General features: G+C 43.2%; 1 protein-coding gene across 2 annotated transcripts in view; it reads left to right on the forward strand.

Moving 5' to 3' along the window:
* The window catches only part of LOC143775873 (bifunctional heparan sulfate N-deacetylase/N-sulfotransferase 4-like), a 1,078,686-nt gene that overhangs the window by 341,407 nt on the left and 712,840 nt on the right, over positions 1-24,439 (forward strand). For both annotated transcript variants that reach the window (XR_013215729.1, XM_077264588.1), the window contains exon 3: positions 7,882-7,969. Coding sequence is in view for 1 of the 2 variants with exons in the window: in XM_077264588.1 (XP_077120703.1) it covers positions 7,882-7,969 (88 nt within the window). In the remaining variant the exon portion in view is untranslated. The remainder of the gene's footprint in view (positions 1-7,881; positions 7,970-24,439) is intronic.

A 24,439-nucleotide genomic window follows, 5' to 3' on the forward strand; every position in this document is an offset into this window, starting at 1 on the left:
GCAGATCTAATTTGGTAAATACCCTTGCTCCCCGTAGCCTTTCAAAAAGCTTAGAAATCAAGGTCAGCGGGTATTTATTCTTAACGGTGATGGCGTTAAGACCCCTGTAGTCTATGCAAGGACATAACTCTCCATTCTTCTTCTGGACGAAAAAGAACCCCGCCCCTGCCAGTGACACCGACTTCCTAATGAACCCTCTTGCCAAGTTCCCCTGGATGTATATGGACATAGCCTCAGTCTCCGGGAGAGAGAGGGGATAGACACGTCCCCTAGGAGGTTCTGCTCCAGGCAAGAGATCTATAGGACAGTCATAGGGATGGTGAGGCGCAAAGGTCTCAGCAGCCCTCTTGGAGAAAATGTCTGCATAGGACCGATAGCATTCGGGAAGAGAAGACAGATCTGCGGGTATCTCAGTGGTGGAAACCTGAACGCACTCTTTCACACATCTGCCCTTACAAGACTCACTCCAACCCAATATCCTCTCAGAGGACCACTCAATATGTGGAGAGTGAAAACGGAGCCAGGGTATTCCCAGCAAAATCTCATCCATTACCTCGGGAAGAACAAGAAGGGAAATAATCTCCTGGTGGGAAAGAGACATGGCTAATGTGAAAGGGACAGTCTGATGTGTGATTTGTAATGGAAGTGTCGACCCATTCACCACTCTAACAGTTAGGGTATGTGTCCACGTTCAGGAAACGCTGCGTTTTTGACGCTGCGTTTTTCCGCAGCGTCAAAAACGCAGCATCCAGATGTTACAGCATAGTGGAGGGGATTTCATGAAATCCCGACACCACTATGCGTTAAAAAACACATGCGTTTTTGCCACGAAAACGCATGCGTGGTGCGTTTTTTCAAAACGCAGCATGTTGCTACAATGAGCAAAACACGCAGGCACACCGCAGGTGACCTGCCAGTGACCTCAGGTGCAGTTTTGGTCAGGATTTTACTTGCATAAAATCCTGACCAAAGCCTGAAGCAAGCCTGAACGTGGACACATACCCTTACTGGTTTAGTGAGCATCACCAGAGGTACATTGTGGCGCAGAGCAAAAGTAGAGGACATGAAATTTCCCTCAGCTCCTGAATCCACACAAAGCTCAACTGCAAGAGTGAATGAGTCCAACAGAATTGTCCCTTTAAAGGACAACTTGGAGGAAAAGGCCGCTGTGTCCAGTGAACCTCCTCCTATAGTCACTAGACGCGATCGTTTACCCGACCGATGTGGACACTTATTAGCATAATGTCCCAGTTGCTGACAATTTCTACACACCACAGGTACTCGAACGGTCTGAGACTTAGGTCCCGCTCGAGAAACCTCCATGGCCTCATGGGAGTCGGATGCCAGGACGGGAGATTCTAGAGGTTTGGCGAAGGTGGGAGCCAGCCGAAACCTCTGCCTACACTGGGTCCGCTCCAACCTCCGCTCGTTAAAATGGAGGTCGATGCAGGTAGATATTGTAATGAGCTCCTCCACTGTGGCGGGAATCTCCCTGGTGGCCAGAGCGTCCTTTGCATGATCAGCCAGTCCTTTCCAGTACACCAGAATAAGGACTTTATCTGGCCATTCTAACTCAGAGGCTAGAGTCCGGAATTGAATGGCAAACTGGCTGATCATGGACGAACCCTGAGAAATTGCCAACAATTGGAGCGCGGTATCGTGAGTGACACGAGGTCCTAGAAAGACCTGCCCCAGAGCGTCCAGGAAGAGAGGAGCACTCTGCACTACACAATCATTGCGCTCCCAAAGCGGCGTTGCCCACTCCAATGCCCTGCCCAACAAAAGAGACAAAATGAATCCCACTCTCACCCGTTCCGAAGATAAACGTGCAGCCAGGAGCTCGAGATGTATGGAGCACTGGCTCACGAATCCGCAACATAGTTTACTGTCACCAGAAAACTTGTCTGGAAGCGGGAGATGGGATATAGTCGGAGCAGGGGTGGTTGTGGACAAACTGGCTGCAGCTACACTTGCGGCCTGAACAGCGACAGCAGTGACGTCCACAGCTGAGGTTGTATGCTCTAGAGCTGCCAACCTTCCCTCCAGCTGCTGGACGTACCGCTGTAAACGCTGATCGTCCGCCATTTACTAGCCAGACCCTGGCGCTAGTGTACTGTTAGGGCTAGCGGAACACACCGAGGAAAATAGTTTTTATTGTTATTGGTGTGTTCGCAGCCCGGGGTCCACCGTGCAGGAGAACCTGCTGCTAGACAAATGGCAGCACTATATGGCGGTATTGGCTAGCTCGGTTAACTCACAGAGCAGCCATGAAAGCAAAGCTCTGCACCCTGTTAACTTCACAGGAGCACAGGCAAACTACCCAAGAGAGAGCAGTCAGTGGTCATGCATGCACACAAAACTCCTCGCTGGAGGTGCCAGCATTCTAGGGGCTTATTTCAGCCAGGTCCCTGAATGCACTCAGACACACAAACTCCTCGCCGGAGGTGCCAGAATTCTAGGGGCTTATTTCAGCCGGGTCCCTGAACACAATCACACATGACCACACTGGTGCAAAGCACATAATTTAGAAAGACACTAGCGCATGGCCGTGTGGCCATGCGAGCCTTTTATAGCTGCAGCCCGAACAGGACCTTCCAAAAAAGGACCAATGAGAAGCTGCTGCAAAGCCTGAGCACCTTCAGGACCTTCCTGGAGGACCAATGGGCTTTGCTGCAGTATCCAAGCATGTGACCCTCGATCTCCAATGAGAGATCTTACCCTGGGCATGCTCAGAAGGAGAAAAGCAAGACACAGTCCCAAAAGCGTCTGCTTGTTGCTGCCCAGCACTGACTACAATAGCAGAAGCTGGAAGAGCAGCAGTAATCCTCCTCACAGAGTCAGATTGAGCAAGATGCTGAGACTGACATCTCTGCTGAGCAGCCTCCACTGTGGCAGGAGAAGAATGGGAGACCGCAGCAGAGATAGCCCGAGATTCCCCCTGTGCAGAGGCAGGAACTTGACTCCTAGCAATAACCTCATAAAGGGACAGTGGTCAGAATTGTAAAAATTGGCCTGGTCGTTAATATGCAAACCACCCTTGGGGTTTAAGGGGTTAAACCCCACACAACATTCCCTTTCAAGTTTTCTATATCATGTCTGACAGCCATTATAAATGCATCAATCACTGCAGCATTAGTGGGGAGAATAAATTTACTCAACACTATTTGCGACAGACTGAACTCACTAGTTTTAACTTTTGGATCAGAGGTAATATTGCAAAATCAAACTTTAAGTTTAATTGTTCAAAAAAATTTCTCCAAATTGATTTACAATTGGAACCAATCTAAATGAGTGCAAGGACTAAATGTTAACCCCTTAGGGTACCGTCACATTTAGCGATGCTGCAGCGATCTAGACAACGATGCCGGTCGCTGGAGAGCTGTCACACAGACAGCTCTCCAGCGACCAACGATGCCAAAGTCCCCGGGTAACCAGGGTAAACATCGGGTTACTAAGCGCAGGCCCGCCCTTAGTAACCCGATGTTTACCCTGGTTACCAGTGTAAATGTAAAAAAAAACAAACACTACATACTTACATTCCGGTGTCTGTCACGTACCCCGGCGTTCTGCTTCCCTGCACTGTAAGCGCCGGCCCTAAAGCAGAGCGGTGACATCACCGCTGTGCCCTGCTTTACGGCCGGCCGGCGCTGACACAGTGCAGGGAAGCAGAACGCCAGGGGACGCGACAGACACCAGGATGTAAGTATGTAGTGTTTGTTTTTTTTTTACATTTACACTGGTAACCAGGGTAAACATCGGGTTACTAAGCGCGGCCCTGCGCTTAGTAACCTGATGTTTACCCTGGTTACCAGTGAAGACATCGCTGAATCGGCGTCACACACGCCGATTCAACGATGTCTGCGGGAGATCCAGCAACGAAATAAGGTGCTGGCCTTCTAGCTCCAACCAACGATGTCACAGCAGGATTCTGATCGCTGCTGCGTGTCAAACACAATGATATCGCTATCCAGGACGCTGCAACGTTACGGATCGCTAGCGATATCGTTGTGAAGTTGTTCAGTGTGAAGGTACTGTTACTCAATATTAAGATTTGTGAATCAGTAAGTACCTTCTTAGATATGTTAATTACTAGTTATGTTCCTTTTTCTTCAGTGCTGCCTTATCTGCTGCCAGTGGTAGTTTTTGCCTTCCCTCCTTTTTCATCCCTTATTGTATTGTCCATATGTGAAATAAATACAATTATTAGCATCAGATGATCTAACCCTTTGTTGCCTTTTTCGATTAGTTATATAACCTCTTTTCTTCCACATGTATTTTGTATTGTCCTTTTGCCAGTTGTACACATGTGCATTTTTGTAATCCTCCATGTCCCTATTCCATTTCTTTCTTTTTGTTTCCTTTTAGTCCATATGTAATTTATTCACATTGTTATTAACCATCTCATGAAATATTGTCCAATCTTCAGTATTGAGATGGATCTGTATTTTGCTTTCCAAGTCTCCAATCTTTTCCTGTAGTTTCCAAGTTTCCAATTGCAAAAATTCAATATTCAACAAGATGACATCCAAAGCATATTTGTTGGAAATCAAGGAAAATTTTCCTTCTCACCCCCAATGGGAGTGGTCTTTGTTGTCCTTTCTCATTCTTGGGTTCTCTACCAGAGACCTGGGAGTTTGGGATCTTAGCTGTTCCCAGCATTGCACTCTTCTGGACAGAGAGCTCAGATGTTGCTCCTGGGATCTGTTGTAGCCATTCTTCCAACTTAGGGGTCACTGCTCCAAGTGCTCCTATCACCACTGGAATCACTGTTGCCTTAACCTTCCACATCTTCTCCAGTTGTCCTTTGAGGCCCTGATATTAATCCAGCTTCTCATATTCCTTCTTTCTGATGTTGCTCTCATTTGGCACTGCCACATCTATTATCATTGCTGTCTTGTGATCCTTGTCTACTATCACAATGTCTGGTTGGTTAGCCAACACCTGCTTATCTATCTGGATCTTGAAGTCCCATAGGATTTCAGCCTTTTCATTCTCCACCACTTTTTCTGGGGACTCCCACTTGGACTTAGGTGGACTTAGCCTATATGCTGTGCAGCTGTTCCTGTTTCACAAACCCAGTTACACCTCCATGCATATCCTGAGGAGCCCGCACAGAGCACCCTGGCTGCAGCATGGGTCAGTGCATCACAATATATATATATAGAGAGAGGAAAAAAGTATTTGATACACTACCGACTTTGCAAGTTTTCCCACCTACAAAAATTGGACAGGTCTGTGATTTTTATCGTGTATACACTTCAACTGAAAGAGAATCTTAAAAAAAATTAGAAAATCAAATTGTACGATTTTTACATAATTAATTTGCATGTTATTGCATGAAATAAGTGTTTGATTAAATAGAAAAACTTTGCAATTACAGAAATCAGATGATTCCTGTAGTTTTAACCCAAGTTTGCACACACTGCAGCAGGGATTTTGGCCCACTCCTCTATATAGATCTTTTCCAGATCTTTCAGCTTTCAGGGCTGGAACTGGACAACATTGAGTTTCAACTAACTCCAAAGTTTTTCTATTGGGTTCAGGTCTGGTGACTGGCTAGGCCACTCCCAAATCTTGAAATGCTTCTTATTTATTCACTACTTAATTGCCATGGCTGTGTGCTTCTGGTCATTATCATGCTGGAAAACCCAGCACGACCCATCTTTAATGCTCTTACTGAGGGAAGGAAGTTGTTGGCCAAAACCTCGCAATACATGACCCCATCCATCCTCCCTTCAATATGTTGCAGTCATCCTATCCCTTTTACAGACAAGCACCCCAAAAGTATGATGTTTCACCCACCATAATTCACAATCAAAATGGTTATCTTGAAGTTGTACTCATCCTTCTTCTTTCTTCATACATGGCAAGTGTAGTTATACCAAAAAGTCTCATATGACCATATGACCATCTCAAAGGCCTTCTCTGGATCATCCAGATTGACATTAGTGAACTTCAAACAGGCTTGGACATGTGCTGGCTTGAGCAAGAGTACCTTGCTTGCATTGCCGGATTTTAATCCATGACGGCATAGTTTGTTACTAACGGTAATGTTTGAGACTGTGGTCCTAGCTCTCTTCTGATCATTGACCATGTCCTTCATTGTAGTTTTGGCTGATTCCTGACCTTTCTCACAATCAATCTTACCCTACGAGGTGAGATCTTGCATAGAGCCCCAGACCGAGGAAGATTTGACAGTCATCTTGCATTTCTTCCATTTCATAATAATTGCGCCAACAGTTGTTGCGTTTTCACCAAGCTGCTTGCCTACTGTCATCATTCCGAAGCTTTGGAAGAAGTTAGTCTTAGCTCATAAGCAGAAACAGAAAGCATAGGCAATATTATACACAGTGGTGAGGGAGGAAATTGAGGGCAGAGCAGAACTGTGGAGAACTTTGTGGGTGGGTGTGATACCTTTATGTTATATTCTATAGTGGAGGGGCAACTAGTGCATTGACTGTCACAGTGTGGAATGTAAGAAAACTTGCCACTCAGAGTAGATGAAATGAAATAAATGATTTAAAATGCAATCCAGTAATAATGGTTCACAAACTTTTTATTCTACATTAGTCCATCCTCAGTGTGCCTATTATCCAACTGAAAAGATATTAGATTGTGTATTAAGCCCTGTGTTACGGAACCCCCCAGCACCCAGAATATGTTGTGCAGTTATATGTATGTATAATAGGTTCCATGTGAGATGCATGTCCCTAATGCATCAGCCCACAGGCTGCGCCCCTGGGCAGAGGGGACAAGATATCCCCCTTCTGACCTTCCCCACCTTTGTAATTCCCACAGTAAATATCGGCAGGCTCCAGCCACCTGCGGCTATTGTAATGTATGCCTGGCCTGCCGCTTTTCAATTGGCCTGCCCTCTGTATCTGTGTGATATAGTCTGTGTCCTGTGAGTAAAGTGTTGTCATACTGGAAATACGTGGAGAAGCAGTGATCTTTTATATGTGCCCATGTAACCAAGCAATTCCAGCCAGCGTCCTTCATTCAGACTCCAGCCAAAGCAGAGTGGACCTCCTGAAACACGGGGTGGTACTGAAAGAGGTACTCCAGCATGGTAGACCCCTTTACACCCTGGATCAGCTAGGAAGTGCTGAACATGGTGTCAACCATTGGGTCAAACTGACAGTGTTACATAATAGTGCCGTGGTCATCTATATACTGTCACAGTGTGGATTTATCTGTGTAATAGCTGTACAGAAATATAAGCCTCGCTGATGCATTTAGGTTAGATTGGAGAGGAATAAATAGGAGTGAAAGTAAGAGTCGAAATCTTAGATATTTTTGAGATGTATTTGACATGAGCAAGCAAGTACTTGGATTTATGGAGTGATTTAAAATTTTGAGTCAAATATAACGGCAAATCAGTGAGCATGCTAGTACCACGCATAGAAAAAGGACAGTATTGAGTTTAGGTACTGTAGGATAGTAAAGGGAGGAAACAGTAGTCCAGTTTTGGAAAGGTTCAGTCCAGACAAAAAAAAAATCACTGGGGATTTGTAGTAATGTGGGAGTCAATTCAGGAGAAGATGTGTATAATTGGTTGTTGCCAGCATAGAGATGGTGCTGAATACAAAATCTGCTGATGATTTGTCAAATACAGGAGGAATTGATGATCCATGCTGTAAAATCTTGCCTAATGATGTTGTCCTGAGAAGCATGATATTGGATCCAAAGTCATCTCACAATACACATATAAACTCTTATCACAGAATTGGGTATTTTTTCAAATTTGTTTTTTATTTAAAATAATAGTTTATATTGTTTTTTTTCAAATTTTTTGTCATAGATTTTTGACAATGCAAAGTAAAACTTACACTTTTGAACAGTGTTATATATTATCTTTCTTTACTCTTTTATGTTTTTTAGGCGCTACTCGACACGCAAAAATTACTCCGCACTCAGGTTGCAAATTTCACCTTCAATCTTGGATTTTCAGGGAAGTTTTTTCACACAGGTGAGTGCCTTTTCAAACTAACAACCAAATGTAAGATATATACATGTTGTACTTAATATATACACATATATATAAATATATATATATATATATATATATATATACAGTGTATATATATATATATATATATATATATATATATATATACCGTATTTTTCCGACTATAAGACGCACTTTTTTCCTCCAAATTTGGGAGGAAAGTGTGGGTGCGTCTTATAGTACGGATATAGCATGTGGGGAGGGGGGCAGCAGCGAGTGGGATCGCAATGATATCCCACTTCAGGATGTCCCCGCTGCCGGAATCAGCTGCTGGGGAAACCACATGGCCCCGCTGATTAAGTGCAGTGAATATTCATTAGCGGCTCCCCGCCCACCGATCAGCTGAGCGGTGAGCGGCAAATGAATACTGCACTTAAGCAGCGACACACAGTTTCCCCAGCACTGATTCTGGGGAGAATCTGTGTGTCCGGGGGAGGAGGCAGCAGCAGCAGGGGCCAGGAGATCGCTGCATACCTGCCTGTGCTGGACGCTGAGCTGTCTGTGGTGCACAAGGAGGACCTGTGTGATGTCAGAAGTGGGTGGGCTGGAGCATCACATGGCAGCTCAGAGCCCTCCCTCTTCTGACATCATCATAGGTCCTTCAGACTCCCACCTAGAATCTGCAGCTTCCTCTTATGTCCTGCGCGTGCGCTGTGGAAAGGCAACAAGAGGGCGGGCTCTGTGTGTGCAGCCATGGGATGCTCCAGCTTTTACCTCACCACAGGCTGGCTCCCACAATTAAGAGGTTAGTCTTTACAAAACACAATAAAGCACTCTGCCACTCCTTTGGTGAACTATAACTCCCAGCATGTCATAGGATCTGCAGGACATGCTGGGAGTTATAGTTCTCCCATGGGATTTTAAAGCAGCACTCCAGTGTTATTTTGCAGTGCTGGAGTGGTGCTTTCACTATAAGCCCTGTGCCCCCATTCTTATACTCACCCTCCAGTGTCTTCATATAGTACTTTACAGACACCACACTGGTCCCGCAGCTTCCAACATAATAACGTACTATTATATATAATAACACCACATATAATAGTATGTTATTTATGTTATTAAATATTTTACCACATTTTTTTTTGCTTCAAATATTTTTTTCCCTATTTTCCACCTCTAAAACCTGGGTGCGCCTTATAGTCCGGTGCGTCCTATAGTCCAAAAAATACGGTATATATATATATACAGTACAGACCAAAGGTTTGGACACGCCTTCTCATTTAAAGATTTTCTGTATTTTCATGACTATGAAAATTATATATTCACACTGGAGGCATCAAAGCAATGAATTAACACATGTGGAATTATATACTTAACAAAAAAGTGTGAAACAACTGAAATGTGTCTTATATTCTAGGTTCTTCAAAGTAGCCACCTTTTGCTTTGATGACTGCTTTGCAAACTCTTGGCACAGATGAATTAGGGAGTAAGCTGGTTTTGTCGTAAGCTGATATTGCTTGACCATCTTTAAAAATGTTTCCCTCCTTGTCAAAAATACCCAGTCATAGGGATCTAGATGCTGGGAGGGTGTCATTAAATTGTCCCAAGCCTTTGACAGTGTACTCTGCCTCTGCTGTACCTGTTCTGTGTCTCACTAACCTTTTCTCCTTGGTTCGGCAAGGCAGCTTGTCCCTTCGGCTAGTGTTGTCTGATGGGAATTTTTTCAACATATTTTCCATAAAAACCTTCTGGTATAGCACCATTTTAGCAGACCTCTCCATCTAAGGAATGAGAGATGCAAACTTCTCTTTGTAGCATGGATCTAACAGGGTAGACAACCAGTACTCTTTCTTGGCCAAAATGAATATAATGTGACGGCCAAGGGAAAGGTAGTGGTACATAAGATCGGCCATATGTGTCAAAGTCCCTACAGCCAACACTTCTATGTTTCCACCATGATGACGACTCTCCATCTCCTCCTCCCTCTTTTCTCATTCCCATCTTCAGCCCATCCACTTAGGAGAGATGGGACAAAGTTTGTGTGGGTACTAGCCTCTGTTGTGCCAGCAACCAGCTCCTGTTTCTCCTCCTCTGCCTCATACAGCATGGGAAACACCAGCTTTTATGCTGTGTATGTTCGGCTATAATCGGCGAATTGACGATCATATCAGTGAATGTTGCAAATTCGACGATTGTGAGCTGAATGGAACATTGCAATATTCACTCGTATTTAGAAAGATATATATTTGTGCTGAAAGACCAGAGTGTCTAACAGTATAGGGTAATAAATCAAAAAGGATAAATCTATAAATCTAGAACCAGAGGCATTGAGGAGTCATAAGGGCCTTGAACAAAGTATAAATATAAAATGTTCATTTACCTTTGCATAATGAAATCGCACCATGAGGATGGTGATCCGCATAAAAGGTCCTTTTGATAGGTACATTGAACACAGTTCAATGTTCCAGAAGGTATTGCTTGTTCACCGAAGGTATTCCGGAATAGAGTAGGAACAGAATGATTTCCAGATGATGGGGGTGCCATTCCGGCCGGTGACAGACACCCCTTTTAGAATGTGCCAAGCTGCCGCGTGCAGGCAGTATGACAATGTATCCGGATTAAAGCCAGCAAGGTGCAGAGGAACTGCAGGACCTTGCATGATGTCACGGTCACGTGATTACTCACGTGATTGGCTACGGAGCACACAGAGGACCACAAATCCTACACGTTTCGGAATACATTGATTCCTTCCTCAGGAATTATTCGCTTACGTCTAGCTATAACTGGCCTTAAAAAGGTTATTATCGGTCACAGGTTTCGGCTGATGAGAGTACTACTCTCGTCATTGTACGCCTCAACTTGTTGATAGCAAAGAGACCAGGAGTATGATGATGAGGATATTCATCAGCCAGCTCTTGTGCAATAATTAAATATATTTTTTTAAATGTCATGGGGTCCCTTCTATTTTTGCTAACCTGCGCAGTCAAAACTCACAGCTGTGGGCTGCAGCATTCAGCTGTCAGCGTTATCTTGGCTGGTTATCAAAAATAGATGATTCCACACTCTCTTTTTTTAAATAATTTAAATAAATTATTTAAAAAAGAGGTGTAGGCCTTCCATTTTTTACAACGTAGTAAGCTAAAGCAGACAGCTGGGGCTGGTATTATCAGACTTCTAAAGGGTCAAGGATATTGGCTCTCCCCAGCTTAAGAACATCAGCCTGTAGCCATCCCAGAAAAGGTGCATCTATTAGGTGAGCCAATTCTGGTGCTTTGCCCAGCTCTTCTCACTTGCCCTGGTGCAGTGCCAAGTGGGCTAATATTTGTGCAGTTGATGTTATATTCATAATGTCAGTCCACAGGTTAATAACGGAGAGATGTCTATAAGATGCACAATTACTAACCCCATAGTCATATTGTAATAAAGAAAACACAGCCAGAAAAAGTCCATTATTTGAAATAAAACTCTCCACCCTCTTTTGCTTATTTATTTTCAAAAAATGAAAAAAAAAAAACACCATGTCTGATGATAAGATAATCTATATTTCCCACAATGCTCTGAAACTTTACTACATGGCTGAACAGTGGCACAATGTGTCTGCTCAACTGTGGATGCAGGAGAACTCAGCAGCAGTACAGACCGGTGATATCAATAAGGTGAGCAGAGTTCATAGTCAACAAACTCTGGTGACCTCAACGACATCAGCGCTCATGAGCCAGTCACAACTGCTGGTTCTCATGCTGTCAACTGTATGACAGCGTGGAACCACAGTACTCTGACCAGCGGTAACATGAAAGGTTGAAAGGTGGGAAATACTGAATGTGGGAAATACTGAACCCAAAAAGAAACACTGTCTGCAGGGATACGTCCGTGTTCGGGGTCCATGTGCCAACACTAGTTGTTCGGTAAGCACCCCAAACTTTACTTTTTGGGTTCACTCATCCCTATCTACAAGCTTAGATGGCAACATTTCTATAACAAGCAGCCTGGAAATGTGCCAGATTAGAGTTTGAGCCTGTGGTTCGTTGGCTGGTAACTTTAATTTTTGTTTCAAGTCCTGTGATAGGGACAGCTGAATGCTGTGCTGGGAACATTTTTTGGAAGTGCTTGATGATGGTGACTTAGAATGTGCAAGGACAGAAACAGGATGGGAAGCAAGTTCTCTAGTATCATAGAGAGGCGATTGGCAAGGCCGTAGCACAGGGGAAAAGGCAGTGGTATCACCAGCTAGCTCCAAATATAGACAAAGGCATTCGGCCCACAGTTGGATGCTTAAATGACATGTACCTTATCATGCTGGAGGTGATTAGGCTCTTAGTGGTCAGGACCCTACTGATCTTGGCATGGCACAGGCTGCAAATGACCATTTTTTGTCTGAGAGCTCTCATTAAAAAATTCCCAGACTGGGGAACACGTAACTCTTTGACGGAGAAATTTACGAGTGTTGGTGCTCTACGGAACAGTTACCCACCTTCTCATTCTGGTCTCCTCACTACCTCTTACTGCTTGTTTTGGTGCTGCTGATCCCTCTGCTCACCGCTGCTGGACTTGTTCTGCATACCAGCTCCCCAGGATGGGTCAGTGACTTCATCATCCACCACCTTGTCTTCCACCGCTGCACCCTGGTCCACCAGACTTGGTGACTTAACAGCGACCTCACTTATCGGCCACTGTGTCTCACCATCATCAACTACCTCCGTAGATGTCATTCCTCACCATCATCTTTTTGTGACCGTGGCTGCTGTAAGTTTTATGCATCACTAAACATTATGTCCTTCTGTCCCTCTTGCCACATGCAGGTTGAGAGGACTTGAAGAGTCCTAGTATAGGATCATTGGTCTACTTGGATTTTACATGGTGGGAGGAAGGAGGATCAGGGATAGGATTAGGTGAACCAGACTTTTGGATGGTGAGACTGGACCATGTAGAAGAATGATTAGTGCTCGCAAGCATGCTGGAAACATTATCTGCTATTCAACCGACCACATGTTTGGACTGGTGTGGTTTCAGAGGTATTTTGGGCCTGCCTGCAAAATGGGACAGGAAGCTATGTGTCATTGATGGGTGTGTTGCATGTGCTCCAGCAACAGGCACAGTCGCACCGGTCCAATGTCCTTGCCATCTGCATGCACCATTATCAGCACTTCCGTTTTCTAATTCCTAGGTCTCTGAAAACAAATGTGGTCACCAGTAGTAGACTAGGTGGGTTTTACAAATTTGAAACAACCATAATTTCACACAAAGCAGGTTCAACTGTAAGGATAAAAATAGTTAATTTTTGTACCAAAAAAATTGTGCGCTATAGCAGGCCAAGCGGTTTCTAAAAATTTTAAACCAATGTTTTTCTATAGAAAGCACGTTAAACTGTATGGATGACAAAATTAAATTTTTGGAACCCAAAAAATTTTTGAACTGTAGCAGGCCAAGCAGTTTTTAAAAAATGTAAGTCACCGTAATTTTACACAAAACAGGTTAAACTGAATGGATGACAATAGTCAATTTTTAGAATAATAAATTCTGGTACTGTAGTAGGCAAAGTGGTTTTTAAAAATGTTGGACAACTGTAATTTTACACAAAGCATGTTAAAGGGAACCTGTCAGGTCCCACGTGCCCCCAGAACAACCAGCAATTGTGTCTGCATACATAAACACCCTGCCAAACATTCCCTGTATTACATTACACAAATAACCAGATCTTTAGAAAAAAGTATTTCTAAAGTCCATTGCTGATATGTAGATGAGGACTTTGACCAATCAAAAGGGGCTTTAGTCTCCCCAGACTAGTAGGCCTACTTAGCATGTTATCACATGACATGACTTACAAATGCCGGCATCATCACTGGCTCTATACTTAACTTGTGCATATGCGTGGCTTCTTCCCTCTTATCATTGGTCATCTCATGCCAGCTTTAGAGAGGGGTACTGCACATGATCTGAAGACTCTGGACAAAATTGTTGTTACCTTTCCAAAAATGTAGTAAAACAACTGTGTTTCAAGCATGTAATGCTCATTCAAACTTACCTGTGGCAAGTAGCAGGTGTAGGCAATTTGAAAATCACACATGAAACCAATTAAAAAGAGAAGAATTTGACTCAATCTTTGCATTGAGTATCTGTGAGTGCCACAGTAAGCATAAAGAACAGAAAGAGAAGATTACTGTGAGAACCAAAATTGTTGGAAAATGTCAACAATCTCAAGGTTTCAAGTCCATCTCCAGAAATCTTGACATTCCTTTGTCCAAGGTGCGCAACATAGTCAAGAAGTTTACAACCCATGGCACTGTTGCTGATCTCCCTGGCTGTGGATGACAGAGAAAAATTGATGAAAGATTACAATGCAGGATAGTTAGTATGGTGAATAAGCAAACCCAATCAAGTTCGAAAGAAATTTAATCTGTCCTGCAGACTTAGGGTGCATCAGTGTCAGCGCGAAGTATCCATCAACATTTGAATGAAATGAAAGGCTATGACAGGAGTCCCAGGAGGACCCCACTTCTGACACAGATAGACCAAGATAGAGCTTTTTGGTAAAGCATGTCATTCTAATGTTTACCGAAAATGGAATTTAAGCCTACAAAGAAAAGAACAAAGTACCTACAGTAAAATACGGTGAAGGTTGAATGAAGTTTGGGCTTGATTTGTTGCCTTGTTATCTGTATGCAAGGCATCATGAAGCATGAAGATTACCAACGAATATGGAGTTGCAAAGTAGTATCCAGGTCATGGGTCTTCCAGCAAGATAGTGAGCCCAAACATACTTCAAAAAGCATCCAGATATGGAAGTAAACAAAGCACTAAATAGTTCTGAAGTGGCCATCAATGATTCCGGCTCTAAATCCTGTGGCCTGTGGAGAGATATTAAAATTGCTATTAGGAGACGGCTCCCTTCAAATATGAGAGACCTGGAGCAGTTTCCAAAAGAAAAGTGGTCCAAAATTCCAGTTGAGAGGTGAAAGAAACTTACTAATAATTATAGGAAGCAATTGATTGCAGTTATTTATTACCAAGGATGTGCAACCAATTTTCTGGGAGAAATACTTAATTTTGTGGAACAATTTCAAGGGTACCAACACTTTTAATCATGATGTATAAAATATGTATACACCCATAAACACTGGATTTGAGTTTGTTATGCTGCTATCATTCAGTGGTGTTGAGAAGTCTGGGCCAATCCAGTCCTTGGTCATTTTTATAAGAGTCATCCTGTCAGCATTTTCAGTTGACAGGCAGATGCACTTATCAGTTATAATTCCATCAGCAGCGCTAAAAATCCCATCTGACAAATTGCTAGCAGCAGGGCAGGCCAGGACCTCCAAGGCGAAGAGAGCCAGTTCATGTCACATGTCAAGCTTGGATACCCAATAATTATAAGGAACAGATGATTCACTGAGGATGTTGAAACGGTCAGCAAGGTACTCCCTCAGAATCTTCCAAAACTTTGCACTCCTTGTGAGAATACTGCACACCTCAGGGCCTCTGCGTTGGGAGGGTCTGAGAAAACTCTCCCAGAACTTTGCGAGTATTCCCCTGTCTCTGCTGGATTGGAGTTGTGTCTCTCTCACCTGTACTCCTTGGTTGTCCAACAAACTGTAACCTCTGCCGCCAGCATTTTCAGATGGGAATTTTTATAATAATTTCACAAGGGCCTTCTGGTACTGGCTCTTTTTAGTAGACCTATCCGCCTTGGGAATAAGAGATAGAAAGTTCTCCTTGTAGCATGGGTCTAAAAGTGTCACCAACTAGTAATGACTGTCACCCAAAATTTTAAGAATGCTAGGGTCACGGGAAAGGCAGCGTAACATAAACTCAGCCATGCGTGCCAGACTGCTAACAGGCAAGACATCCTTCTCCTCTAACAGACAAGACTTCCATGTCCTCACCAAGAGGATGACTGACCATGCTCTTCTTTTCCTCCTCCCTGTCCCCACACTGAACATACAGTGTGACAGTTGTCCAGGTAGTACTGTCTATAGCTCATGAAACTAGCTCCAGTTCCTCTTCGTCCTCCTCTTCTTCCTCATTGTCACCAAATTCACGTTGGGATGAGATGAGGCTGGGCTGTGTGTAATCACTCTGTATGGTTCCTTGCTCCATCTCATCGTGTGCCACCTGCAATGCATCCTCATGGTGACACTAATTGTGGTGTCATCACCACTCACCATCTTGGTGAAGTCCTCAAAGTTTTGGAGGATGATACATATGTCTGACATCCATGTCTTATGTGTGGAGTCTGAACTGAATTTCAACGGCCTTGTTGATGCTTGTAGTCAACAATTGCGCTCTTCTGCTCACAAATCCATCTCAACATCTGCAGTGTAGAGTTGAAACGCGTGAGGATATCACACACCTGAAGCTGCAAACACTGCTGATGCACGGCAAGGGTAGCCGAAGCTGTAGCTGACTTTCTAAAATGGGCACACATATGCCGTACTTTGACAAGCAGATTCGGCAGTTTCGGGTAGGTTTTGATAAACCGCTGAACTACGAGGTTAAGCACGTGGGCCAGGCATGGTACATGTGTGAGCTTGCCTCGCTTCAGAGCCATCACCAAGTTCTGGCCACTGTCACACATGACTATGCCTCGCTGTAGGTTCAGCGGTGTCAGCCATAGATCTGTGTGCTCTTTCAGAGCTGTCCCTAACTCTTCAGCATTGTGCAGTTTGTCACCTAAGCATATTAGCTTCAGCACAGCCTGTTACCACTTGGCTGAGGCAGTGCTACAGTGCTTCAAGCTTGTGACTGATGTGGTCATTTCAGAGATGGAGGCTGAAGAGGAAAAGGATGAGGTGTGGGAGCTGTTGACTGTGGGAGGAACCCTGATTGAGTTAGGGCCTGCAATCCTTGGTGTCAGGAGGAAGTGTGCCATCCCCAAGTCTGACTGGGTCCCACCTTCCACTATGTTAACCCAGTGTACCATCAGCGAGATGTAGCATTCCTGCCCACAAGCACTTGTCCACTTGTCTGTGGTTAGGTGGACTTTCCCAGTATCTGCATTGTTGAGGGCATGGCTAATGTTGTGGGGCATGTGGTTTGTGTTATGCAGAGATGGCACACCGGGAGAAATAGTGGCAGCTGGGGACTGAGTACCGAGGGGTGGCCACCGTCATCAGGGTGCAGAAGGCATCTGTCTCCACAAGCCTACAGTATAAGGCAACATTTCGAGTGCAAGAAGTCTCAAAATGTAGAAATTTAGTAGTGTGGCCTGTGGGGCATTGGCTGCGTATTTGCACTTGTGTTACAATGACTGGGGTATGGACAACTGAAAACTGCATTGGGACGAGGACATGGATGTGCCTGCTGATGGTTCTAGTTGAGTGTGTGCAGGGCAGGAGGCATCTTCGCATGCACTATGGACTGGGAATTGGCATCCACGCACAACAGCAGAAGAAGGAGTGGTGTCACCCTCAGATACTGTTCCTGGACCCTGGGGTTCGGTTCACAAAGTAAGGTGCTTTGTTGCCATGTGACTGATCATGCTGGTTGTGGTCATGCTGGTAGTTTTGCTACCTCTGTTGATGCTGGCCTGGCAGATGGTGCATGGGGCCTTTTTGGGGTTACCAGCAGAGTCTTTAAAAAATAACTATCTAACATTTGTGCTTGCAATTTCCACTGTGTTGGTGTTACGAGGAATGGTTGCCCGCCTTCTGTCTGCGACCACCACACTGCTTCATGTCTGTTCAGGTGCTACACCTTCCTACCCCTGTGTGCTGCTGTCCTTGCTCTTCATGTCCTCCTGCCAGGTTGGGTCAGTTACTATATCATCCACCACCTCGTCTTCCACTTCCGCACCCTGGTCCTCCTCTTGACTTTCTGCCAATTGTATCTCATCATCGTCCATCTCTTGTGACACTTTCCAACCGTCACCTTCATGTGACCATTGCTGCTCAAATATTTTGGCATCGCTATATGCGATCTCCTCTTGCCCCGCTTCAAGTGGACTGGACGAGAGGCCTAAATATATAAATGGAAACGTGAACAGCTCTTCAGAGTGCCCAAGCGTGGGATCAGTTGTCTCCGGGCACTTTGCATGGTGGAAGGAGGAGGATCAAGGTGAGGAATTTGCGATCCAGACTCACAGCTACTCAGACTGGACCATGTGGAAGACAGGGTAGTGGTAGTGGTGGCAAAGTGACTCTAAGCATTATCCATTATCCAACCAACAACCTTTTGACACTGCTCTGGGTTAAGTAGTGCTATTCTGCGAATTCCTAGTAATTGGGAGAGGAAGGTTAAGCAAGAAGATGTGGGTGTTTGTTGTGGCACAATTTCAACTTGCCCACAGCCTCGGACTTGGCCTCTGCATGCACCATCACCATCACGTCCAGTTCCCCATCCCTTGCCACACCCCTTGCCCATTTTAAATGGAGGACAATATTTTCCACGTTCTCTACAATTGACTGAATTTGGTGTGAACTTATATGTGATCCGTTTGATGGAAAACCACAGTTTTAAATAGCTGGCCTGTAAGTAATTATTTTTAACAGCAAACTGGTGTCAATAACTTCGCTAACACACTGCAACAAAATTTAAATGGAGGCCAGAATTGCAGAATTCTGAGTGCACTTATATGTGATCCATGTGATGGACAAATCACAGTTTTAAATAGATGGATTTTTAGCGCTGTAATATGGAAAGGATCTGGCTGTATTCTGCAATGCCGACAAGCAAATAGAGCAGAAAAACAGTGTTCTCTGGATTGCTTTTTAAACAAATAATCAGGATTAAGATCACAAAAAAAATTATTCCTGGCCCCTGATACCTGGGGCTATGTCTAGAAATATCTGTAAAAGCAGCAGCAGCAGACGGAACTGGAATGGTCCCTTTTGCTATATGTACTGCAATCTCCGAAGCATCTCTCCCTACCTTTCCTGATTCCGGAATAAACTGTGATGAGCATGGCAGTTGGCAGTGCTGTTGATTCTGTCACACTAGGGTGTGACCCATCTTAATTGTCTGTGGTCCAATCGGTTCTCTGAAAGAGAAGGTACGTGCACGGAGGAAAGAATACGCAAGACAATTAATCATGTCTCAAATGCTTCTCGCCTAGTTTATTCGTTCGCAGAAGGTCTCCTTTTATTGGAGAAATTGGGCAGTCTCAGCACATTACATCATTGGGTTTTTCCAACTTAATTATCACACATCTCTTTGATCTTACATGTTATATGTTATTATCTTTATTACTATAGTACCATTATTCTAATGATTATTACTTTTAGTCTATTTCTGTACCGTTACCGCCCTAATGGCTGCTTTGGGTCAAGCTGGCATCTGTCTATGCATGCATTCTACTTATCTTTGGTTTATTGGGGATCAATTCACCTTCGTGCAGATACATGTACTCTAGATAAGGGTAGGGGATTTACACAGCCTTTCTTAAAGTCCATCTGGACATTAGGTGTATCCTGGTACATCCTGGTACAGAGTAATCAACAGGATTTAGTCTTATGACAGTGAATCAGAAAACCTTAAAGCTACATGAATCTAATATATATTCAGCAAAGCGTCCATATAAGTTTGATTTCAGTATATCTTCATATGACATATATTCTCTCCTTAACAGTGCCAGGTCTGATATAGACCTGATGATGTTGTGCAGCCAGTAAATCACTGTACTGCCACAATGAACATGGCTGCAGCATTACAGCATGTGGCAGACAAACCCTGCATGTTCCTTGGCTCTCTAAAGAGCACCAAACATTGAGGGAGGGGACCCGAGCTCCCACCGAACAACCCCGGAAATACCCGGCGAGCTCCGAGCATCTCGAGCAGTAAGATGCTCAGGCTAGTACCGAGTAGTGGCGAGCATGCCTGCTCATCACTGTTAGTTTCTCATTGAGTTCCATAGGGGACATGGTACCAGGTCAACAATCCACCTGGTTTCTGATTGTGCCAGTGTTTGTTTCAAATTACCTCCTCTAATTCTGCCATATATTCTGTCAATTCCTCTAATTTTGAGGCACCGAGGATCAGAATTGTGGTATTGCCTGAAGTGTCTGGGCAAAATCTTTATTAGTGAAGGATCGTCCACCACTCCCTCTGCAATAATGTCCCTAACGTGCTCCCTTGTTTTGACATGCAACTCTCTAGAGGTTAAACCAATATATATTGTAAATGGTGAATTTCCTTTCATGTACCAGATGGAAAAGGGGATTTAGTGTGCTGAGCATAGACTAGCGTCAGTGCTTGTGTAACAGAGCTGTGTGATCCTGCTGCCTGAAAAGCAGTATGGTGCTGGTGCAAGTCTTGTATGTTTGCTTGTAATACTAGAATGACTGCATGTTACAGGCTGTGAGAGTCTTTTTAATATGCATGTGGCTGGGCTTGTGCGCATGATGTGCAGGCAGCAGTTTGTGTGCGTGATGTGCAGGCTGCAGAGACTGTATGGGTAATGTGCAGATGATAGAATATTGCATGTAATCTGTAGGTAGCAGAGACCCATAGACTCTGTGTGTTGACAGATTGTGCTCAGCCCCTGGCTTTGGGCACAAGGAGGGCACATATAGCACAACCAAGTATGATTGAATTAAATCCTAGCTCTGCAGGGTTTAATTAGATACTGACTCCGACTTACTTTTATTGAAGTAATGTGCTATAATGTCAACATAGCTGTTCACACACGACGGACATATCCAATTTCCCAATGGCTGCTTAAAAATAGTACAAATGTACAAATACAAATGCTTGCCACTTGGTGAACAACAGGTTCAATAGCTAGTATACATATATGTATATATACAGTATATACAGTTAGGTCCATATATATTTGGACAGAGACAACATTTTTCTAATTTGGGTTATAGACATTACCACGATGAATTTTAAACAAAACAATTCAGATGCAGTTGAAGTTCAGACTTTCAGCTTTCATTTGAGGGTATCCACATTAAAATTGGATGAAGGGTTTAGGAGTTTCAGCTCCTTAACATGTGCCACCCTGTTTTTAAAGGGACCAAAAGTAATTGGACAGATTCAATAATTTTAAATATAATGTTCATTTTCAGTACTTGGTTGAAAACCCTTTGTTGGCAATGACTGCCTGAAGTCTTGAACTCATGGACATCACCAGACGCTGTGTTTCCTCCTTTTTGATGCTCTGCCAGGCCTTCACTGCGGTGGTTTTCAGTTGCTGTTTGTTTGTGGGCCTTTCTGTCTGAAGTTTAGACTTTAACAAGTGAAATACATGCTCAATTGGGTTGAGATCAGGTGACTGACTTGGCCATTTGAGAATATTCCACTTCTTTGCTTTAATAAACTCCTGGGTTGCTTTGGCTTTTTGTTTTGGGTCATTGTCCATCTGTAGTATGAAACGACGACCAATCAGTTTGGCTGCATTTGGCTGGATCTGAGCACACAGTATGTCTCTGAAGACCTCAGAATTAATTTGGCTGCTTCTGTCCTGTGTGACATCATCAATAAACACTAGTGACCCAGTGCCACTGGCAGCCATGCATGCCCAAGCCATCACACTGCCTCCGCCGTGGTTTACAGATGATGTGGTATGCTTTGGATCATGAGCTGTACCACGCCTTCGCCATACTTTTCTCTTTCCATCATTCTGGTAGAGGTTGATCTTGGTTACATCTGTCCAAAGAATGTTGTTCCAGAACTGTGCTGGCTTTTTAGATGTTTTTTAGCCTTTATATTCTTGATGCTTATGAGTGGCTTGCACCGTGCAGTGAACCCTCTGTAGTTACTTTCATGCAGTCTTCTCGCTATGGTAGATTTGGATATTGATACGCCGACCTCCTGGAGAGTGTTGTTCACTTGGTTGGCTGTTGTAAAGGGGTTTATCTTCACCATGGAGATTATTCTGCGATCATCCACCACTGTTGTCTTCCGTGGGCGCCCAGGTCTTTTTGCATTGATGAGTTCACCAGTGCTTTCTTTCTTTCTCAGGATGTACCAAACTGTAGATTTTGCCACTCCTAATATTGTAGCAATTTCTCGGATGTTTTTTTTTCTGTTTTCGCAGCTTAAGGATGGCTTGTTTCACCTGCATGGAGAGCTCCTTTGACCGCATGTTTACTTCACAGCAAAATCTTCCAAATGCAAGCACACTTCAAATCAACTCCAGGCCTTTTATCTGCTTAATTGAGAATGACATAACAAAGGGATTGCCCACACCTGTCCATGAAAGAGCCTTGAAGTCAATTGTCCAATTACTTTTGGTCCCTTTAAAAACAGGGTGGCACATGTTAAGGAGCTGAAACTCCTAAACCCTTCATCCAATTTTAATGTGGATACCATCACATGAAAGCTGAAAGTCTGAACTTCAACTGCATCTGAATTGTTTTGTTCAAAATTCATTGTGGTAAAGTCTATAACCAAAATTAGAAAAATGTTGTCTCTGTCCAAATATATATGGACCTAACTGTATATATATATATATATATATATATATATATATATATATATATATACACACTACTGTGTAAAAGTTTAGGGTCACTTAGAAATTTCCTTATTTTTGAAAAAAAAACGCAGTTTTTTCCAATGAAGTGAAGCTAACATTAAATGATTCAGAAATACATTCTATACATTGTTAATGTGGCAAATTACTATTCTAGCTGCAAACGTCTGGTTTGTAATGCAATACTTTCATAGGGGTATAGAGGCCCATTTCCAAAAAACATCACTCCAGTGTTCTTATACTACTTTGTGTTTGCTCACTGTGTCAGAAGGCTAATTGATGGTCAGAATACCCTTGAAAACACTTGTGCAAGTATGTTAGCACAGCTGAAAGCAGTTTGGCTGCTTAGAGAACCTATAAATCTGACCTTCCTTTGAGCTAGTTGAGAATCTGGAGCATTACATTTGTTAATTCCATTAAACTCTCAACATAGACAGAAAAAAATAACTTTCATGTGAAACTCGACAGTATATTCTTGTTCTTAGAAATGAAGGCTATTCCATGCGAGAAATTTCCAAGAAACTGAAGATTTCCTACAACGGTGTGTACTACTCCCTTCAGAGGAGAGCACAAACAGGCTCTAACCAGAGTAGAAAGATAAGTGGGAGGCCCTGCTGCACAACTGAGCAACAAGACAAGTACATTAGAGTCTCTAGTTTGAGAAATTGACGCCTCACAGGTCCTCAACTCATCATTAAATAGTACATGCAAAACGCCAGTGTCAACATCTACAGTGAAGGTGCAACTCCGGGATGCTGGCATTCAGGGCAGAGTGGCAAAGAAAAAGCCATATCTGATACTGGCTAATAAAAGGAAAAATTAATATGGGCAAAAGAGCACAGGCATTGGACAGAGGAAGATTGGAAAAAAGTGTTATAGACAGTCAAATCCAAATTTGAGGTGTTTGGATCACACAGAAGAACATTTGTGAGACGCAGAACAACTGAAAAGATGCTGTAAGAGGGCCTGACACCATCTGTCAAGCATGGTGGAGGTAATGTGATGGTCTGGGGTTACTTTTGTGTTTTTAAAGTGGGAGATTTGTAAAAGGTAAAAGGGATTTTGAATAAGGAAGGCTATTACTCCATTTTGCAATGCCATGCCATACCCTGTGGACAGCGCTTGATTGGAGACAATTTCATCCTACTACATGACAATGACCCAAAGCACATCTCCAAATTATGCAAGAACTATTTAAGGAAGAAGCAGGCAGCTGGTATTCTATCTGTAATGGAGTGGCCAGCGCAGTCACCAGATCTATACTTCATTGAGCTTTTGTGGGAGCAGCTTGACCGTATGGTATGCAAAAAGTGCCCATCAAGCAAAACCAATTTGCGGGAAGGGGTTATGGAAGCATGGGGTAAAATTTCTCCAGATTACCTCAGCAAATTAACTGCTAGAATGCCAAAGGTCTGCAATGCTGTAATTGCTGCAAAGGGAGCATTCTTTGACAAAAGCAAAGTTTGAAGGAGAAAATTATTATTTCAAATAAAAATCTTTTTTTCAACCCTGTCAACGTCTGGACTGGATATTAAATTCATTTGGCAACTCATGTGACTAATAAAAGTATGAGTTTTCATGGAAAACACAAAATGTTCTGGGTGACCCCATAATTTGGTAGTGGTAAATGGTAGTGTGTGTGACACCCCAGCAACTAGTTTAGGTAGTTTTAGTTTTTAGTTAAAGACCTTATATACCTTTATCAAATAATTCTTTTATTTTTTTCTTTTTGGGTATAATTTTTATGTTGATGAAATAAAAACAATTTCCCTGTACTACTTGGTTAAAAACAGTGTATAAATATTTTTACGGATACTTATTAATACTGTTTTTAACCAAGTAGTGCAGGGAAATTGTTTTATCTAAATAAGCCATAAAAATTATGCTCAAAATGAAAAAAATAATACAATTAATTACTATTTAGAATTATTTATTATCTAAATGTATATAAGGTCCTTAAATAATTCCTCTTTGAGACTTTTTTTGGGGATTGAGTTGACGCTTTTATTGGTGACATTTTACATTATTTGGACATTTATCCGGCGCTCTATGTTGAGCACTTACATTGGAGTTTCACTTTA

The sequence above is a fragment of the Ranitomeya variabilis genome, chromosome 1 (genome assembly GCF_051348905.1).
Source record: "Ranitomeya variabilis isolate aRanVar5 chromosome 1, aRanVar5.hap1, whole genome shotgun sequence".
NCBI lineage: Eukaryota > Metazoa > Chordata > Amphibia > Anura > Dendrobatidae > Ranitomeya > Ranitomeya variabilis.